This window comes from Nematolebias whitei, chromosome 15 (genome assembly GCF_014905685.2).
Source record: "Nematolebias whitei isolate Nwh7 chromosome 15, NemWhi1, whole genome shotgun sequence".
NCBI classification, from domain to species: Eukaryota; Metazoa; Chordata; class Actinopteri; order Cyprinodontiformes; family Rivulidae; genus Nematolebias; species Nematolebias whitei.
Window position 1 is genome coordinate 11,575,318 of NC_056512.1, and position 18,553 is coordinate 11,593,870.

The window sequence follows — 18,553 nt, forward strand, 5'->3', positions numbered from 1 at the left end:
ATTGACAGACTATTTTATCTTAATTTGCCTGACAGTTTTGTAAAGGTTTGATGCTCTGCCCCTTCCACCGAGGAAGTCTCTGGATCAATCAGAAGGGCCCAGCTGAATCTGCCATCATTTCAGGACTCTTTGGATTCTATCTGACGTGTCCTTGGCCATTCCTTGGTTTCCCCCCATGAGTGTACGGATCTCTCCAGAGGGAACTATTTGATCTGAGTGATTTTATCTGAACTCTGCAGTGCCTCTGTGTGTTGAAAAATACTATGGTTTCTTGCATTCTCTGTTCAATTCCAGGCAAGAAAAACACTCTAACTAAACAAGAAAAATTCACTCCTCAAATTCCTCAGTGATGGGAGACATTGGTGCACCACTTGTTCAAATCAGATTCTTAATCTATTTTTCCAACTACAACAATGTTGCTCTGTAGCTTAAAGAAAATAAAAATATTGTAAGATTTTCCCATATCGGCCCTGTGATGGACTTGCGACCTGTCCAGGATGTACCCCGCCCCTCGCACAGTGATTGCTGGACATGGGCATTGGCGACCCCCGTGACCCAAAATGGAAGAAGCGGGTAAAAGATAATGGATGGATGGATTTTCCCATATCTGTTTAAACTTAAAAAAATTAAGTAAATAATAAATAAACTAACAACAGATCTAGAATCTTTACATCTCTTTCTTCTTAAGTATTCACTTTTTCAATGTGTAAATGTCTACTTTGGGCAAAATGAACTAATTACTACTTTATTTATTCCTGAGGGAAATTCACTAAAAGGAGTAGTATTTGTACCTGAACACCATCATGGCTGAAGAAGAGGCGGGCGTCAGCTGCTGTGGCCATCTGTAAACACGTAGCTCCGCCCCACACAGGTGATTTCCTGATGAGGAGGGTGAAGGAACGACTCTCACTGCTCTGGTAGCACACACCAAACACATCTAACACACGCGAACGCATGCACACACACACACACACACACACAAAACATAAGACAGATGCAGGGGTCAATAAGTGAAGTGGATTAAAGTCCCAGCTTCAAAAAGAAAAAAAAAAGATTTGCCCTAAATAATAAGTACTTCCTCTTATTTTTAAAATGGTTTTATTTTTTCTTTCAGCTGATCTCTACTTCAGGGGTCACCACAGCAAATTATCTCGCATGAAGACCTGGCAATTATTTTTATGTTTTCCCTTCCTGATGCAACCACAGACCACCAAGCTACCACAGCTCTCTGTGTGGAGCAGAGAACTGCTATCTGCGGCTCCCGGGGGAGTAGATGGTCGGGGTTAAGGGCCTTGCTGAAGGTCCCAGAGTGGGGAAAATGAGGGTGGAGGCAGGTGTGGATGCTTCACCTATCCCACCCACATTTTTGATGTTGTCAGTCCTGGGAGTTGAACCGGCAACCTTACGATCACAAGCCCACCTTGTGTAACCTCTGCGCCACCACTCTCTCTAAATTCCTCCTAATAAATGTTGTAAATGACTTATTACTTAGCTTGCTTCCTGAACTGCATTCTTGGAATATTTTTCAACTATTTGAACAGTTCTGAGTGGAGGTTAAATTGTCTTACAGTGATTCAGTTTCAATTGTTGACTTATTTGCAGTCATGGACAGTAAGTTTAGCACCTGCGCTGGATTGCAGATTTATAAAATTGCTCGGCCAATAGTGAGTAGAACTGCAGGAAGCTTCGACATGATCTCATTGGGGCAGTAATAGGTGCAACATTATGGAGATAAATTAGTCTCAAAAGTAGTCTCATGAGCATACAATTAGCTTTGTATGTGTACAAAAAGATCCACAAGCGTACTACAAAATTAAAAAAAATATAAAACAGTTCATGGACCAGTGACGGACAGGTCAGTCAACATGAGCGCATGGATCAGCTTGCATGAATGTGACTTTGGAGACTTTATAACCACTTCAGATCCACAAAGGTAATTCTGCATTCAAGGCTGCTGCACATCTTGGACATCTGAGCCATCAACAGCAGATGATTTGTGTGCATGTATTTGACAGTTTATATGTGCAGAATATTCCTACTTGCAATTTACAATGTGTACATTTGAAAAACTGTTCATGCATTTTTGCATCTTGTGGATGTCTCTTGTCTGAGCGAGAAGAGGTGTTTGAATGATGCTTCATTGTGGATGACACAGGCGTCAGATTCAGCAGTCAGATTTCATGTATAATGTAATATGTGCTTATGAGGAAGCAGAGATGGACTATCTCATAAGAATATAATATTAATAAGAATGATGCAGATACTGAAAATTGTGATTGAATGTAAACTGATGGTTCACATTTTAATGTTTTCCAACTCACCGTTTGCCAGGTTTTCAAACTTCTGTGCCAGTTCTTTCATTGCCAGCTTGCTCTCTGTCTCAATCTCAAGCTTTGAAAGTTCTCTCAATATCTTACATCCACCAAGAGCGCTCAGTACTGACTCCCCTGCCTGTCAAAGAAACACAAAATGCCAAGAATTACCTACTGAAACAAGTGGTACGCTGATGTCCCCCTCGCTGAGGGATTTGAACAGTGTGTTTTTCTGGACAAGAATTGAATAGAAAACGCAAGTAAACCTAAATGTTTTTGGTGTATGATACTCAAGTGGGTAGGAGTTACACTGTGGAGAACGGAGGGAGTTTTGTTATTTATTTTTGCTTGTTTGAGTCGGTGAAGAGTGACAGATCCTAGTGAGTGGAGGAAGCAATTTTATCCACCACCAGGTGCAAAGGTGGAGCCAGGGGGTGGTCATTGGTGACCTTGGCCCCCTTAGATTAATCTTCAGCCACCCCCAATCATTTGAGAAAACTATACTTATAAGCAATATAAAAATTAGAAAGCATATTTTCCTCAAATGTTTGGGGTGGTGGCTTTACAGATAATGTAAACCCATATATATAAATATATATTCCCATTTCTTATGGGAATATATATGCAGTAGTCCCTCGCTAATTTGGGGTTCGACTTTTGCAGACTTGCTCTTCACGGTTTTTCAAATTAAGATTGGATATCACACACAATTAGCTGATTGATGGATGAGCCGCACGATCGGCATGGATTGTTTATTTAAAATAATTTATTTTTAATGATTTAGCACCTGCAGCATGGTGGTGCAACTGGTAGAGCTGCTGCCTCTCAGCAAGCAGGTCCTTGGTTCAAACCCCAGTCCAGGAACCATTCTGGGTGGAGTTTGCATGTTCTCTCCGTGCATGCGTGGGTTTTCTCCGGGTGCTCCGGTTTCCTCCCACAGACCAAAAACATGCACGTTAGGCTGATTAGTAACTCTAAATTGTCCCTAGGTGTAAGTGAAGAGTGAATGGTTGTTTGTCTTGTTTGTCTCTATGTGGCCCTGTGATGGACTTGCGACCCGACCAGGGTGTACCCCGCCCCTCGCACAGTGATTGCTGGACATGGGCCCCAGCGACCCCCGTGACCCAAAATGGAATAAGCGGGTAAAGATAATGGATGGATGGATTTAGCACAGTAGCACGGTGGCGCAACTGGTAGAGCTGCTGCCTCTCAACGAGCAGGTTACCCTGGATCAAATCCTGGTCCGGGGGCCTTTCTGGGTGGAGTTTGCATGTTCTCTCCATGTACAGGTCTTTCTCAAAAAATTAGCATATTGTGATAAAGGTCATTATTTTCCATAATGTAATGATAAAAATGAAACTTTCATATATTTCAGATTCATTGCACACCAACTGAAATATTTCAGGTCTTTAATTGTTTTAATACTGATGATTATGGCATACAGCTCATGAAAACCCAAAATGCCTGTCCCAAAAAATTAGCATATTTCATCCCACCAATGAAAGACAAGTGTTTTTAATGCAAAAAATGCCAACCTTCAAATAATCATGTTCAGTTATGCACTCAATACTTGGTCGGGAATAATTTTGCATGAATGACTGCTTCAATGCGGCGTGGCATGGAGGCAATCAGCCTGTGGCACTGCTGAGGTGTTATGGAAGCCCAGGATGCTTCGATAGCGGCCTTAAACTCATCCAGAGTGTTGGGTCTTGCGTCTCTCAACTTTCTCTTCCCAATATCCCACAGGTTCTCTATGGGGTTCAGGTCAGGAGAGTTGGCAGGCCAATTGAGCACAGTAATGCCATGGTCAGTAAACCATTTACCAGTGGTTTTGGCACTGTGAGCAGGTGCCAGGTCGTGCTGAAAAATGAAATCTTCATCTCCATAAAGCTTTTCAGCAGATGGAAGCATGAAGTGCTCCAAAATCTCCTGATAGCTAGCTGCATTGACCCTGCCCTTGGTAAAACACAGTGGACAAACACCAGCAAATGACATGACACCCCAGTGACTGTGGAAACTTGACACTGGACCTCAAGCAATGTGAATTATGTGTCTCCTCTCTTCCTCCAGACTCTGGCACCTTGATTTCCAAAGGAAATGCAAAATTTACTGTAATCAGAGAACATAACTTTGGACCACTCAGCAACAGTCCCAGGCGAGATGCTTCTGATGCAGTCTCTTGTTCAAAAGTGGCTTGACCTGGGGAATGCAGCACCTGTAGCCCATTTCCTGCACACGCCTGTGCACAGTGGCTCTGGATGTTTCTACTCCAGACTCAGTCCACTGCTTTCGCAGGTCCCCCAAGGTCTGGAATTGGCCCTTCTCCACAATCCTTCTCAGGGTCCGGTCACCTCTTCTCGTTGTGCAGCGTTTTCTGCCACACTTTTCCCTTCCCACAGACTTCCCACTGAGGTGCCTTGATACAGCACTCTGGGAACAGCCTATTCGTTCAGCAATTTCTTTCTGTGTCTTACCCTCTTGCTTGAGGGTGTCAATGATGGCCTGCTGGACAGCAGTCAAGTCGGCAGTCTTACCCATGATTGTGGTTTTGAGTAATGAACAAGGCTGGGAGTTTTTAAAAGCCTCAGGAATCTTTTGCAGGTGTTTAGAGTTTCGTCGTTGATTCAGATGGTTAGGTTAATAGCTTGTTTAGAGAACCTTTTCATGATATGCTAATTTTTTGGGACAGGCATTTTGGGTTTTCATGAGCTGTATGCCATAATCATCAGTATTAAAACAATTAAAGACCTGAAATATTTCAGTTCATTACATTACGGAAAATAATGACCTTTATCACAATATGCTAATTTTTTTAGAAGGACCTGTATATGGCGCCGTCAGCTGCCTTGTGTGAAAAGCAATATTCTTCATGGTCTTCTGTTTCATCTTCTGCTCATGCTAAGTCCATTTTTGAAAAATGACAAAATATAACTCCTAAAACTTGATGCCACTTCGTTTTTATTTTTATTTACAGAAGAAGAAGAAGACGTGTCTTCAGAGATTTTGATGTCGTTTCTTTCAGTAGTTCTAGGTGCAGCGCCCCCACAGGTGAGCGGGGGAATAGGTTGGTTCAACAGGTTGACTCGACTGCACAGTGCAGTGTGAATGCAAACGCACCAGCTCAAATGTAAACAAAAGCTCATGAATATTGGTTCCAAACCGAACGGAGTCTACCGGACTATCTGGTGTGAAAACGACCTAAAATCAAGCTGGATGCCAGCCTATAACAATGATCACAGCAAAGTTTGTTGTAATGTGTTCATGAATTTGGCAATGAATGTGTTAACCGGTTTCTAAAGAGAGTATTTTCTTTTTTCAAGAATGTATAATAAAATGCACACAACTCACCATCTCCCAGAAGTAAATAGCCATTTCCTTGCGGTTCTGTAGGACAGCCCAGATGAAGAGGGCTGCCCAGGGTGTGAGGCAGTACTGGTCCCGATACGAGCATTCCCCCTGCAGCAGCTTATTCACTTGCTGAGGTTGAGAACATGGAGGAAAATAACAATGAGAGTTTGGTCCAATCAAACCTTTTCAGTGCCAGCAGACATGCTCTGTGATTTAAGGGTAGAAGAAAACATTATTTTGTTGTTTGAATATTCCACCCAATGTTTTACGATTGCAGGGGCCGATTCACTGGATTTCTAATGCAAAAGTCACTGCTGAATTCTGTAGACATATTCTGATGGGAATTTTTTGCTCGGGTGAATTTTTTGAGTTTTGAATTAAAAAAATTCAAACAAAATAAAATAAATAAATAAACTTTATAGATGTAACTGGCCATGACAATAATTATATTATAGTTAGGTTTTGATATTTTCAAGCGGAAATTCTCTAGCCACTGCTGTAACCCTCCCTTCCTGATTTAAAAACTTACTGTACTTTCCTGATGCATGCTCAATAATCCAGGTAGAAATATCTAAAAAAGTTAAATCTGGTCCTCTGGACATTCAAAAAAACAAAACAAAGCAAAACAACAAAAAAAATGTAGAAACGTTTCGTCTCTCATCCGAGAGACTTCCTCAGTCTGAGGTGCTGTATTCAGCTCAGTCTCTTAAATAGCACCTTCTCAGAGTGGATCAACCAGCTTTGGGAAGGAGAAAGGAGGAGCAGAAGGAGAAATCCCACACAAGACAGGCTCTAGAGCAATGTGGATATCCTAACTGGGCCTTCCTAAAAGCAGAGAAGAAACCCAAACAGGACTCCAGTCAGCCAACAGGTGAAAAGGAGGAACCCAGACCCAGACCAGTGGTCATTCCATATGTTGAGGGAGTATCAGAGAAACTGAGACGTTTATTTTCTAAACATAACGTCCCAGTGGCTTTTAAACCCCAAAATACATTACGGCAAAGACTGGTTCATCCCAAAGATCCAGTCCCCCGGCACAAACAGAGTAATGTTGTGTATGCTGTTCAGTGTCAGGAGGGCTGTGATCAGTCTTACATCGGGGAAACAAAACAGCCACTGGCCAAAAGGATGGCCCAGCACAGAAGATCAACATCATCAGGCCAGGACACTGCGGTCTACACTCATCTCCAGGCCAGCGATCACTCTTTCAGGGATGAAGATGTTCACATCCTGGACAGAGAGGAATGATGGTTTGAGAGAGGAGTAAAGGAGGCCATCTTTGTGAAAAGAACGTCCATCGTTAAACAGGGGTGGAGGCCTACGTGTTCAATTGTCCCCCTCTTACAATGCTGTGATTGCTAGTATCACTCAGCCCTCTGTGAATAGTAAATAGCCATCAGTGTGCTAATGATCCATTGTTAGGCTGATGGTCCTTCTTGAGCATGTGATCAGCTGGTTTTGGTTGTCAGCAGCAAAACTGGTTGATCCACTCTGAGAAGGTGCTATTTAAGAGACTGAGCTGAATACAGCACCTCAGACTGAGGAAGTCTCTCGGATGAGAGACGAAACGTTTCTACATGTTTTTGTTGTTTTGCTTTGTTTTGTTTTTTTGAATGTCCATAGGACCAGATTTAACTTTTTTAGTTACTGTACTTTCCAGTCTAGAAGCTGCTACTTTTTTCACACATTTTGAACCCTGCAGCGTATACAATGCTGTGACTAATTTATTAACTTTTTTTTGGACGTGCTAACGAGTTTCCTGCCACCAAAAACATTTAGCCTCATGACACCCAGGCGCTCACATAGCTGCCCAATACACGTCTCTCTTGGGGGGTGGGTCCTCGTGACTTACTGAGACTACCTCATTGCTTCATTGCGGTTGACTGTTGGTCACATGACCTCAGGGAGGGATTATGGGTAAAAGTTATGTTCATTGTTAATCATTTCAGTTATCTGTTCAGCATTGTTCTTTTAGTGGTTAGTCTGTTCTTGTTAGCCTAGTTTATGTTCATTATGTGCTAGTTTGTGTTAGACCATTCAGTACGGAGGGAGGTAGTTGTTATGAAGACCTGTGTTTTGTCTGTTTGTACTGAACAGTAAAATAAAGTCTATAAAACACCATCTGGTGGTTGATTCTAATCTACAACAAGAGCTGCACATCTCTCTCAGTAGGTGTGTGCTGCCACTCATGTTACAACGTGAACACCCATGACTTATATATGTACAAAATTGTTTGTTAAATTATATTTAGCGTGTGCAGCTTATATTCTAACGTGCTCTATAGACCGGAGATTATGGTAATTTGCCCAGCTGAGAATCTGTACAAGCTGAACTCACTGACCTTTATGGCCCTCCTAGTGCTGACGCTGTGGTCAAGGCCAAAAGGTCCATAATGGAATGGCTGACAGATATCACCTAAAAGATCTGACAGCAGTCGAGATACCTGCAGTGCAATCACAAACTTTAATAAAGTCAGTTAACAAGCAAACATTCAATATGTTTAAATACAAACCGGATTCCAAAAAAGTTGGGACACTAAACAAATTGTGAATAAAAACTGAATGCAATGATGTGGAGATGGCAAATGTCAATATTTTATTCGTAATATAACATAGATGACAGATCAAAAGTTTAATGTGAGTAAATGTAACATTTTAAAGGAAAAATATGTTGATTCAAAATTTCACAGTGTCAACAAATCCCAAAAAAGTTGGGACAAGTAGCAATAAGTGGCTGGAAAAAGGAAATTGATCATATAACGAACAGCTGGAAGACCAATTAACACTAATTAGGTCAATTGACAACATGATTGGGTATAAAAAGAGCTTCTCAGAGTGTCAGTGTCTCTCAGAAGCCAAGAATTATTGCCACCGAACTGTCTGTATTTTAACGCCCTGCGGCCATCAGGCTGGCGCGGTGGTGGATTATTAACAATATTCAAATCAACTTTTGACTGTAAACAACTGCCCATCCCAATTTCCCGTGCCAGCTTTGAGCTGAGCGTCTTTGAACTCGGACATTCACCTCAGACTTTATTTGCACTCCTCTATCGCCCACCTCGATCTAAGGATTTCATAAAGAGTTTTCTGACTTCTTAGCTGAAATCACACCAAAATATGAGCATGTTTTCATTATTGGGGACTTTAATTTGCACGTGTGAGGTCCTGAGAAGCCCTTAGTTAAGGACTTTTTTGATTTATTGGACTCATTTAATCTAACGCAGCATGTAAACGGTCCCGCCCAAGAGCGTGGACATACACTGGACCTTGTTTTAACTCATGATGTGACTGTTAATAATCTTGTTATTGGTGCATAGGCGTCACAACCATTGTATGTGAAGGGGACAAGTCCCCCCCACATTAAAAAAACGTTCATTTGGACCCCCCACTTTTATTATAAAACATTAGTTCAGGCGGCGTAGTTTCTCTTTCTTCGTGAACGAATCCATTCCACTTGATTAATAGGAGAATACTCAAGCCATTAAAACTCCACTCCAGGTGTTCCTGGTTACCTCCATCTCTCCACCGTCCCTTCCTGCATCTTGCCTCGGCAGAAAACGCGCACAGGTGAAGGTACCTGTGTTACTCGCTCGCCAGTTTAGCAGCTTAGTGTGGGCAGTGGTTGACCAGGGGGTTGATCATAAACATATATTCATGTTAGGAGGATGCTTGAGAGCAGCACTACGTCTGTAGCATATTAGCTTAGCAGTAAGTGTGTACAGCAGGTGTAAGAGACGCTGTGTGTTCAGGTGCATTAAAGTTTAAATGTCTTTAAAACCCCACACCTTTTTGTCCTCAAGCTTCATGAGAAACATCATTTAGATGAGTAGTGTTGAACACAAGTAAAAAAGTCTAGTGGTGATGTTTTTTATTTCTCTATAAAGACAAATAGGGCCGATCTGAGGCTCTGTATTAAAGTGTATTAAAGTTAAAATGTCTTTAAAACTCAGCTGAATTTACACAAACTTGGTGAGAAACACGTTTTAAATGTGTGGAATTAAAGGACATCTAGGTGAAATGCTGCTTTTTTGTTCACTAGTGAACACCTTATTTTACGTGTGCACGCGCGCACACACACACACCTACACACATTTATTGTGTCCCCCCCACATTATGGATGCTTCTGACGCCCTTGTATTGGTGATAATGTTTTTTCAGACCACATGCTAGTCCAGTTTGAGTTCACCCTCCCCCATCTAACTCCTAAGCCGTGTGTTCCTGCACGTCGCAGCCGGACCATTAACCACTTCACTGCCGCACGTTCCACAGATGTTTATAACTCTGAAATGATAATTCAGCCCCTGGTGTTTCTCTCCACCACTGAGGAGCTGACAGCCCAGTTCAACTCTGTCTGCTTAAAGAATATGGATCATGTTGCACCTATTAAAACCAAAAAATCAAAACTCAGAGCAGAACGTTGGCTGAGTGACGTCACCAAGGCCGTTAGGCAGCAATGTACTAGATGATCTCTCCTGCACAGGAGAGATCATCTTTGGGCCACAGCGAGAAAATCTGACTCAGACACTGATTGGTTGAGTTTTCGACAGATGAGGAATAAATGTACAACTGCTGTCAAAAGCAGCAAAATGCAACTATTTCTTATCTCAGACCTCCAAAAATCTAAATGACCCTAACAGATTCTGGAAAACCATCAAATCTCTCTCAGGCACCCCCCCCCAATCATCTGACCTCCCAGCACAACTTCTCGTTAACTCTGTTCCTGTGTCAAATAAGCACAAGATCCTGAACTGTTTCAACAAACATTTTGTTGCTTCTAGTTCTTTATTTGACACAGTTACTAATGGAAAATCAGCCACTTCACTTAATAACCAAACTTCTACAAATCAAATCCCTCCTACAAGTCAATCCTCAGTTAATCACACCTTCTCTTTTTCTCCATTCTCAGTCAGTGAGGTCAATAAACTGTTAAAAGATCTTGACCCTAAAAAATCTGCAGGTCCAGATGAACTTCCACCTTATTTCTTAAGGCTGGCTGCTCATATCATCACAGTCCCTGTGACCCACATCTTCAATCTCTCCATAAGACAAAACTCCATCCCAGACGCTTGGAAAACAGCCTTTGTTCTTCCTTTGCTGAAGGAAGGTGACCCCACCTCACTGAACAACTATCGACCAATCTCTAAACTCTGCATTTTAGCCAAGGTTCTAGAAAAACTGATAAACTCTCAAATCAAAAATTACCTGGACTCATTTAACATCTTACCTCCACATCAATCTGGTTTCAGGAAACAACACAGCACAACCACTGCTTCACTGAAGGTTCTTAATGACGTTGTTGAAGCACTGGATGCTAAGGATTACTGTGCTGCACTTTTCTTAGACCTGTCTAAAGCTTTTGACACTGTGGATCATAAAATCTTGTGTCATAAACTCTCAGAAATCGGTTTCTCAGAACACACCATTGGTTGGTTCTCTAACTATCTTTCAGACCGGAGGCAATGTGTTCAACATAATGGTACTTCCTCCAGTTATTTAACAGTCAACAATGGTGTACCACAAGGCTCAGTCTTAGGACCGACCCTCTTTACAATCTACATACATAATGTAGGTAAAAACATCCCTAATGCATCCATACATTTCTATGCTGATGACACAGTTGTTTATTGCCGAGCTAAAACTGTTGCTAAGGCTTTCCAGCTTTTGAAATCTACATTCAACATCATCCAGACAGATTTGTTCCGCCTCAAACTTGTCCTAAATGCCGACAAAACCAAAGGGATGCTTTTTTTCAAATAGGAAGTTGGTCCCAGCAGTTCTTCCTCCGATTTTATCCTCAAATGGTGTCCCCATTGAGTTTGTTGATTCCTATAAATATTTAGGTATCTTGGTCGACTCACATCTCTCTTTTAAGCTCCATGTGGAAAACTTGGTAAAGAAACTGAAAGTTAAACTGGGTTTCTTTTTCAGAAACAGATCCTGTCTAACCCTCAATGCTAGAAAACGCCTTGTATCTGTGACTTTCCTTCCCTCCATTGATTACGGTGACATTATTTACATGAACGCTCCTACAAGAACCCTGCAGATGTTGGATGCTGTCTATCATGGTGCACTAAGATTCATAACTGGCTGTGATTATCGTACCCACCACTGCACCCTGTATTCACTGGTTAACTGGACATCATTAACTACACGCAGACTCTCTCACTGGTACATTTTCATCTTTAAATCACTTCTTGGTCTGCTGCCTTCATACATCTCCTCCTACATGTCTCTGCGTGAGTGCAGCTACGGAGTACGCTCTCAGGACATTATTACCTGCAGTGTTCCCTCAATGAGGACTGAACTGGGCAAAAGGGCCTTCTCCTACTCCGCTCCTGTTTCCTGGAATATCTTACAAAAAGATTTGAAGCTCTCGACCTTGACCTCTCTAAGTGGCTTTAAGAATCTTTGGACTCCTGGCAGGGACCAATGCAGACATGTTCCTGTTTTTAGTTTTCTACATTCGCCTTAGAATCTAGCTGTTTTTTTTGTTACCTTTTTCTTTAGCCATCCTATTTGTAAAAAAAACAAACAAAAAAAAAACTGCAGTATTACTTTTTTTAATTGTTTATTGTTGTTGCAGTTGTCCATTGTTGTCATCTTTCTTTGTTGAAATCAGGTCTCTCTTGTAAATGAGTCCTCGAGGCTCAATGGGATTTACCTGTCTAAATAAAGGTTGAATGAATGAATGAAAAAAATGTAGGAGGGCGGAACGAAAGTGGAGGAAAGACAGGCTGCAGGTCTCTTTTCAAATACTTAAAGAGAGTTGGCGCCGTTATCAGAAAGCAGTGAAAGCTGCTAAATCTAAATACTTCTCTGATATAATTACCTCAAACTCTCGCAATCCACGTGTCCTCTTCTCCACCCTAAACTCTGTTCTCCACCTCACTGAACCATCACCTCTGGAAGCCTCGACTGAGCTGTGCGAGAACTTCTTACATTTCTTTTTGAAAAAAATTGCGACCACCCGGGCTCTCATTTCCCCTCCAACTCATGACCCATCCATCCCACCTCAAGCTGTAGCTCTATTTGACCATTTTGAACCCATCACTCTATCTTCTCTAGAGCAGGTCATGTGCAGCTTGAAACCTTCTGGCTCCCGCTTTGATGTGGTCCCCCCTCGAGTACTAAAGGAGGTTTTTCCAACTCTAGGTCCGTCCATTCTTGATATAATAAAAAGTAGTTTATCCACTGGCGTGGTGCCAAAATCCTTTAAACATGCAGCTGTCCAGCTTCTCCTGAGAAAAAAACAAACCTTGACCCCTCAGTCGTTTCCAATTATCGGCCTGTCTCCAAACTCCAATTTGTTTCTAAACTACTGGAGAAAATAGTCGAGTCCCATTTGAAGTGCTTCCTGGAGGATCATGCCATCTTAGAGCTATTCCAATCTGGCTTTAAACCTCTCCACAGCACTGAAACTGCCCTGCTGAAGGTCTTTAACGACGTCTTCAGATCCACAGATACTGGTGATTCTGTGCTGCTTGTCCTGTTGGACCTCACAGCCGCCTTTAACACCATCGACCATGAGATCCTCATTGCTAGGTTGGAGCAGTGGGTGGACATCACAGGATCAGCCCTCAATTGGTTCAGATCTTACCTCACTGACAGATCCTTTTGTGTCTCCATCAAGGATTTTAGTTCCGCAGAGGCAGACCTTAAATGGGGGGTTTCGCAGGGGTCCATCCTGGGTCCCCTCCTATTCTCTTTATACCTGCTGCCGCTTGGTGCTATTTTCCGGAAACACAACATGCCCTTCCACTTCTATGCCAATGACTGTCAAATTTACTTCCCCCTAAGACACAATGGTACATGCTCTATTCAACCGCTGCTCAACTGCCTGGCTGACATCAGGGACTGGATGGCTTTAAACTTCTTAAGTTTCAATGAAAAGAAGTCTGAAGTCATGCTGTTCCCTCCCAATGACACGATCACAAACCACTGCATCGACCTTTCCACACTATCCCTGTCAGAAAAACAAACAGTCACTAATCTGGGTGTGATAATGGACCCTTCCCTGAAACTTAACAGTCATGCAAACATGATTGTTAAATGATGCTTCTTCCAATTGAGGCGGCTGTTTAAACTGAAGTCCATATTGTCCAAAAATAACCTGGAGACAGTAATACATGCATTCATTACATCTAGGCTTGATTACTGCAATTCACTCCTGTTTGGTATCAGTCAGACCTCCATTGCACGACTACAACTGGTCCAGAATGCAGCAGCCCGATTTTTAACCAGTACAGGCAAAAGAGAGCACATTACACCAGTTCTGGCCGCACTGCACTGGGTACCGGTTCACTTTCGAATCCAGTTCAAAATACTCCTGTATGTCTACAAATCACTGAACAGCGTCCCCCCCCATCTCTCTGATCTGCTACAACCGTATGTCCCACCGAGTTCCCTGAGGTCAGCAGACCAGTTGCTCCTCACAGTTCCAGGATCTCGTCTTAAGCCCAGAGGTGACAGGGCCTTGTCTGTAGCAGGACCTAGACTTTGGACGAGTTACCTCTGCTTGTCAGACAGGCCCCCTCCCTCTCAGTTTTCAAGTCCCATTTAAAAACCCACTATTCGGTGGCTTTCAACACCAGATGATCTGTGTTTTGATCCTGTATGCTCCACTTTGTCATCATTATCTGCATCGTTTTTATGTCTATATTCTGATTTACCTCATTTTGTATATTGCTTTGTGTGTTACCTGTTGTTCTGTCTGTACAGCACTTTGGTTGACCTTGTCGCTGTTTTAAGTGCTTTATAAATAAAGTGGTATGGTATGGTATGGTATGGTAAGATGGTAAGAGGATCACCAATTCCACCATTGTTGCGCAGAAAAATAGTGCAGCAATACCAGAATGGTGTTACCCAACGTAAAATAGCAAAGACTTTTAAGTTATCATCATCAACCGTGCATAATATCATCAAAAGATTCAGAGAATCTGGAACAATCGCTGTGTGTAAAGGTCAAGGTCGTAAAACTCTACTGGATGCTCGTGATCTCCGGGCCCTTAAACGTCACTGCACCTCAAACAGGAATGCCACTGTCAAGGAAATAACAGAATGGGCTTAGGAATACTTCCAGTAAGCAATATCAGTGAGCACAATCCACTGTGCCATCCGCTGTTGCCAGCTGAAACTCTACAGTGCAAAGAGGAAGCCATTTCTAAGCAAGCTCCACAAGCTCAGACATTTGCACTGGGCCAGGGGTCATTTAAAATGGAGTGTGGCAAAATGGAAGACTGTTATATGGTCAGATGAGTCACGATTTGAAGTTCTTTATGGAACACTGGGACACCATGTCATCCGGACCAGAGAGGACAAGGATAGCCCAAGTTGTTTTCAACGCTCCGTTCAGAAGCCTGCATCACTGATGGTATGGGGTTGCGTGAGCGCTTGTGGCATGGGCAGCTTGCATGTCTGGAAAGGCACCATTAATGCAGAGAACTATGTTCAGGTTCTAGAACAACATATGCTCCCGTCTAGACGTCATCTCTTTCAGGGAAGACCCTGCATTTTTCAACACGATAATGCCAGACCACATTCTGCAGCAATCACAATATCATGGCTACGTAGGAGAAGGATCCGGGTACTGAAATGGCCAGCCTGCAGTCCAGATCTTTCACCTATAGAGAACATTTGGCGCATCATAAAAAGGAAGGTGCGACAAAGAAGGCCCAAGACAATTGAACAGTTAGAGGCCTGTATTAGAGATGAATGGGAGAGCATTCCTATTTCGAAACTTGAGAAACTGGTCTCCTCTGTCCCCAGACGTCTGTTGAGTGTTGTAAGAAGAAGGGGGGGGGGGGGATGTCACAGTGGTAAAAATGGACTTGTCCCAACTTTTTTGGGATTTGTTGACGCCATGAAATTTGGAAACAAGATTTTTTCCTGAAAATGATACATTCTCTCAGTTTAAACTTTTGATCTGTGATTTGTGTTCTATTCTGAATAAAATGTTAGATGTTGGCACCTCCACATCATTGCATTCAGTTTGTATTCACAATTTGTTTAGTGTCCCAACTTTTTTGGAATCCGGTTTGTAGTATACAATATGTTATTAAGGCAAAATATTTGTAACTAACAATTGGTAACTATTTCTTTAAACACTCTGGTACTTTAAATATCGTCATCACCTCAAACAGGCTGAGATCTTTCATCGAAGCAGGTGTAGTTAGTTTACACTGAGAGCTGTTCACAGGTGCTGGGGCTCCATTCACAGAGGAGTGGGACCCTGCCACATTCTGCCTTTCACTCAGACGTCTCTGGAGAAGGATGTAAGCCAGAGAGCTGTCTGACAGTGAGCGGTACAAGCTCTCCAAGCGCCCATATGTCAGATAATCCAGAATATTCAGACCATTCTCGCAGAAGAGACGCACAAACTGAGGCTTGTCATTGATCAGAGCATCTGTCATGGACTCCTCGAGATCATCATACTGAAAATGGGAAAAAAAATCAAATAAATTGGATTTCTTGAATTATGCAGAACTTCATAAAGCCTTTCTATAACAAAATGAATGAATAATGCTGCTCATGGCAAGCTTTGTTATGAAAGTAGAAAATATTTTACATGACAAACTGCTCACTTGACCTAGAGGTTAATTTATCTAAGGAACAGTGTGTATAATTTAGAGAAATCTAATGGTAAAGCTAGGAGTGGTTCACATTTTTCTATATTTCACAATCATACAAACCGTACACTGGGAGGGAGGGGGCCAAGGATGGGCGTATGCTTTTCAAAATGAAAAAAACGTTGCATGTTTCTTGATATGCGCTGAATAACTGATATGTTGTTAATCTCCAGCATGGCATAGACTGACATGTTATAGGACAACACACAAATTTTATTGTGCGCAACTAACAGTGCTACATCTTTACTCAATGCAAACACACAGAGCTGAACATTGCCAGTGCCAGTTCAAGTCCTCACCAGGCTGGAGTTCCTTTCAGAGGAAGCTGATGGACAGTGACTCGTTTCTTGACAAAAACTGTTTAATAAATACACCTCTAAATTCTCCAAGCCCCTCTTGGAGGAATCCATATCAGACTCAATTTGGCGAAAGATCATTCAGAACATTTATTCATCCTCAATCTGTCTGAGATACGCTGTAATTCAATTCAAGGTGGTGCACAGGCTGCACTGGTCTAAAGACAAGCTGTCTAAGATCAAAGCCGACCTGGACCCTGCATGTAATTGTTGTAAACAAACTCCAGCTACACTCTTACACGCATTCTGGACTTGTCCAAAGCTGAGGAGCTATTGGCAATCTATTTCTGATACTTTCTCTGGGATAAGTGGAAAAACTGTACACCCGTCACTGTTAATTTCATTGTTTGGGGTGGCCCCTGTGGATCCTTCAGCAAGTACGAGAAGGGTGTAATTACGTTTGGCTCTCTTCTAGCCAGGAGACTTATTTTATGTAGATGGAAGGATCTGCATCCCCAGTATATGAACACTGGATAATTAAATTCAACATAGTTTATTGATCCCCAAGGGGAAATTTCATTTCAGTACATCCTGCCAAGGCAACATACATGGGGGGGGACAAGACGTCTGGGACTGCAGCCGCAGGGAGCAGCGCGACCTTTAATACAGAAATAAAAAAAGAAAAACATGAGGAAATAAAGGTAGAAAAAAATAAAATAAGATAAGAGAAGTCATGTGTCATTTTCATAGATATACTTTGGTGTTGGAGGGGACTTTGTTGTATGTTTTTTTTTCTTCTCTTTTTGTGTGTGTGTGTGTTCTGAAAAAAAAATCTATGCAAATACTGATTAAATTCTCTAAGCTCCTGAGTGCCTCTGTGTTTACAGTAATTATGTTATTACACACGTGTTAAGTTAAAAATGCCTCGGCTTTAGAAGTGCACTCTCAGCAGATTCCTCTCACCCCCCTTCTTTTGCGGTGTGCGCTGCTCTGACAGCCACCCACACTGTCACGCTTTGTACATCGTTTTACTTTTTTTTTCATTTTCATTTACCCTTTATTTATACAAGTAGTCTCATTGAGCCACGAGAACTCATTTTCAAGAGAGACCTGTTTAGGGAGCAGATGGTGGGGGTTAAGGGCCTTGCTCAGAGGCCCAGGGTGGGGCAAATGAGGGTGGAGGGAGGTGTGGGTGTTTCACCTTTTCCACCCACATTTTGATGTTGACAGTACTGGGAGTTGAACCTGTGACTTTCTGGTCACAGGCCCATCTTCTAACCTCTGCGCCACCACTCCCCCCAATCCACTTTTACTTAATTTAGGACCGTCTCTGACTCTCATTCTACAAAATTTTTATTTTCCTGTATCTAGACATATTGTGGGAGTTCTGCTCTGTCAACTTCTTGCAGTCACAAGAGGGCACCATCTAGCCACACCAGTGGACTATTGCCTTGTTGAAATGCAGTAGTACAAAAGGCTGCAGAAGACCTCCATTCAGCACTGGAGCATTATCTGCCTAGTTGTGTTTCTGGCCCTTTTTGTATATTCTGGTGAAAGATAGCTTACCTTGTGTTCCTTCGTGTTTCCAGCATTTACTTCTGCTTCCTATGTGTTTCCTGGATCCTCGCTATAAGACCTCGAGCTCTCATGTAGAGCTGTCATTTCTAACCCAAGACTGAAGCCCGGCCTGGCCCGACCTGAATTTGGGCTGGGCTGGGCCGTAATAATGTGCTGGATGGGCGGGCCGGGTCGGTGTGGGGCATTTGATTGCGTCAGCGGATCAGCCGCAATCCAATTATGTGACAACATGGCTTGCCATACAATCACCAGCCGCATGCAGCCATTTGACCATGAGCTGACCGGCCTTGGAAGAGGTAAAATAAAGTTCAGTTAAGCTTCAGATTGTAACAACTGGCGGAACCCAGATTAGTACGAAACCAGAATGAAGCAGACTTAGACGTAGAAAAGGTAAC

General features: G+C 42.5%; 1 protein-coding gene across 1 annotated transcript in view; it reads right to left on the reverse strand.

Moving 5' to 3' along the window:
* trpm4a (transient receptor potential cation channel, subfamily M, member 4a) overlaps positions 1-18,553 on the reverse strand; it is a 116,904-nt gene that overhangs the window by 47,001 nt on the left and 51,350 nt on the right. Inside the window, exons 11-15 of the mRNA XM_037689315.1 lie at positions 15,790-16,089; positions 8,002-8,103; positions 5,661-5,789; positions 2,322-2,451; positions 792-937 (exon numbers count right to left, since the gene is read on the reverse strand). Of these exons, the coding sequence (XP_037545243.1) occupies positions 792-937; positions 2,322-2,451; positions 5,661-5,789; positions 8,002-8,103; positions 15,790-16,089 (807 nt within the window). The remainder of the gene's footprint in view (positions 1-791; positions 938-2,321; positions 2,452-5,660; positions 5,790-8,001; positions 8,104-15,789; positions 16,090-18,553) is intronic.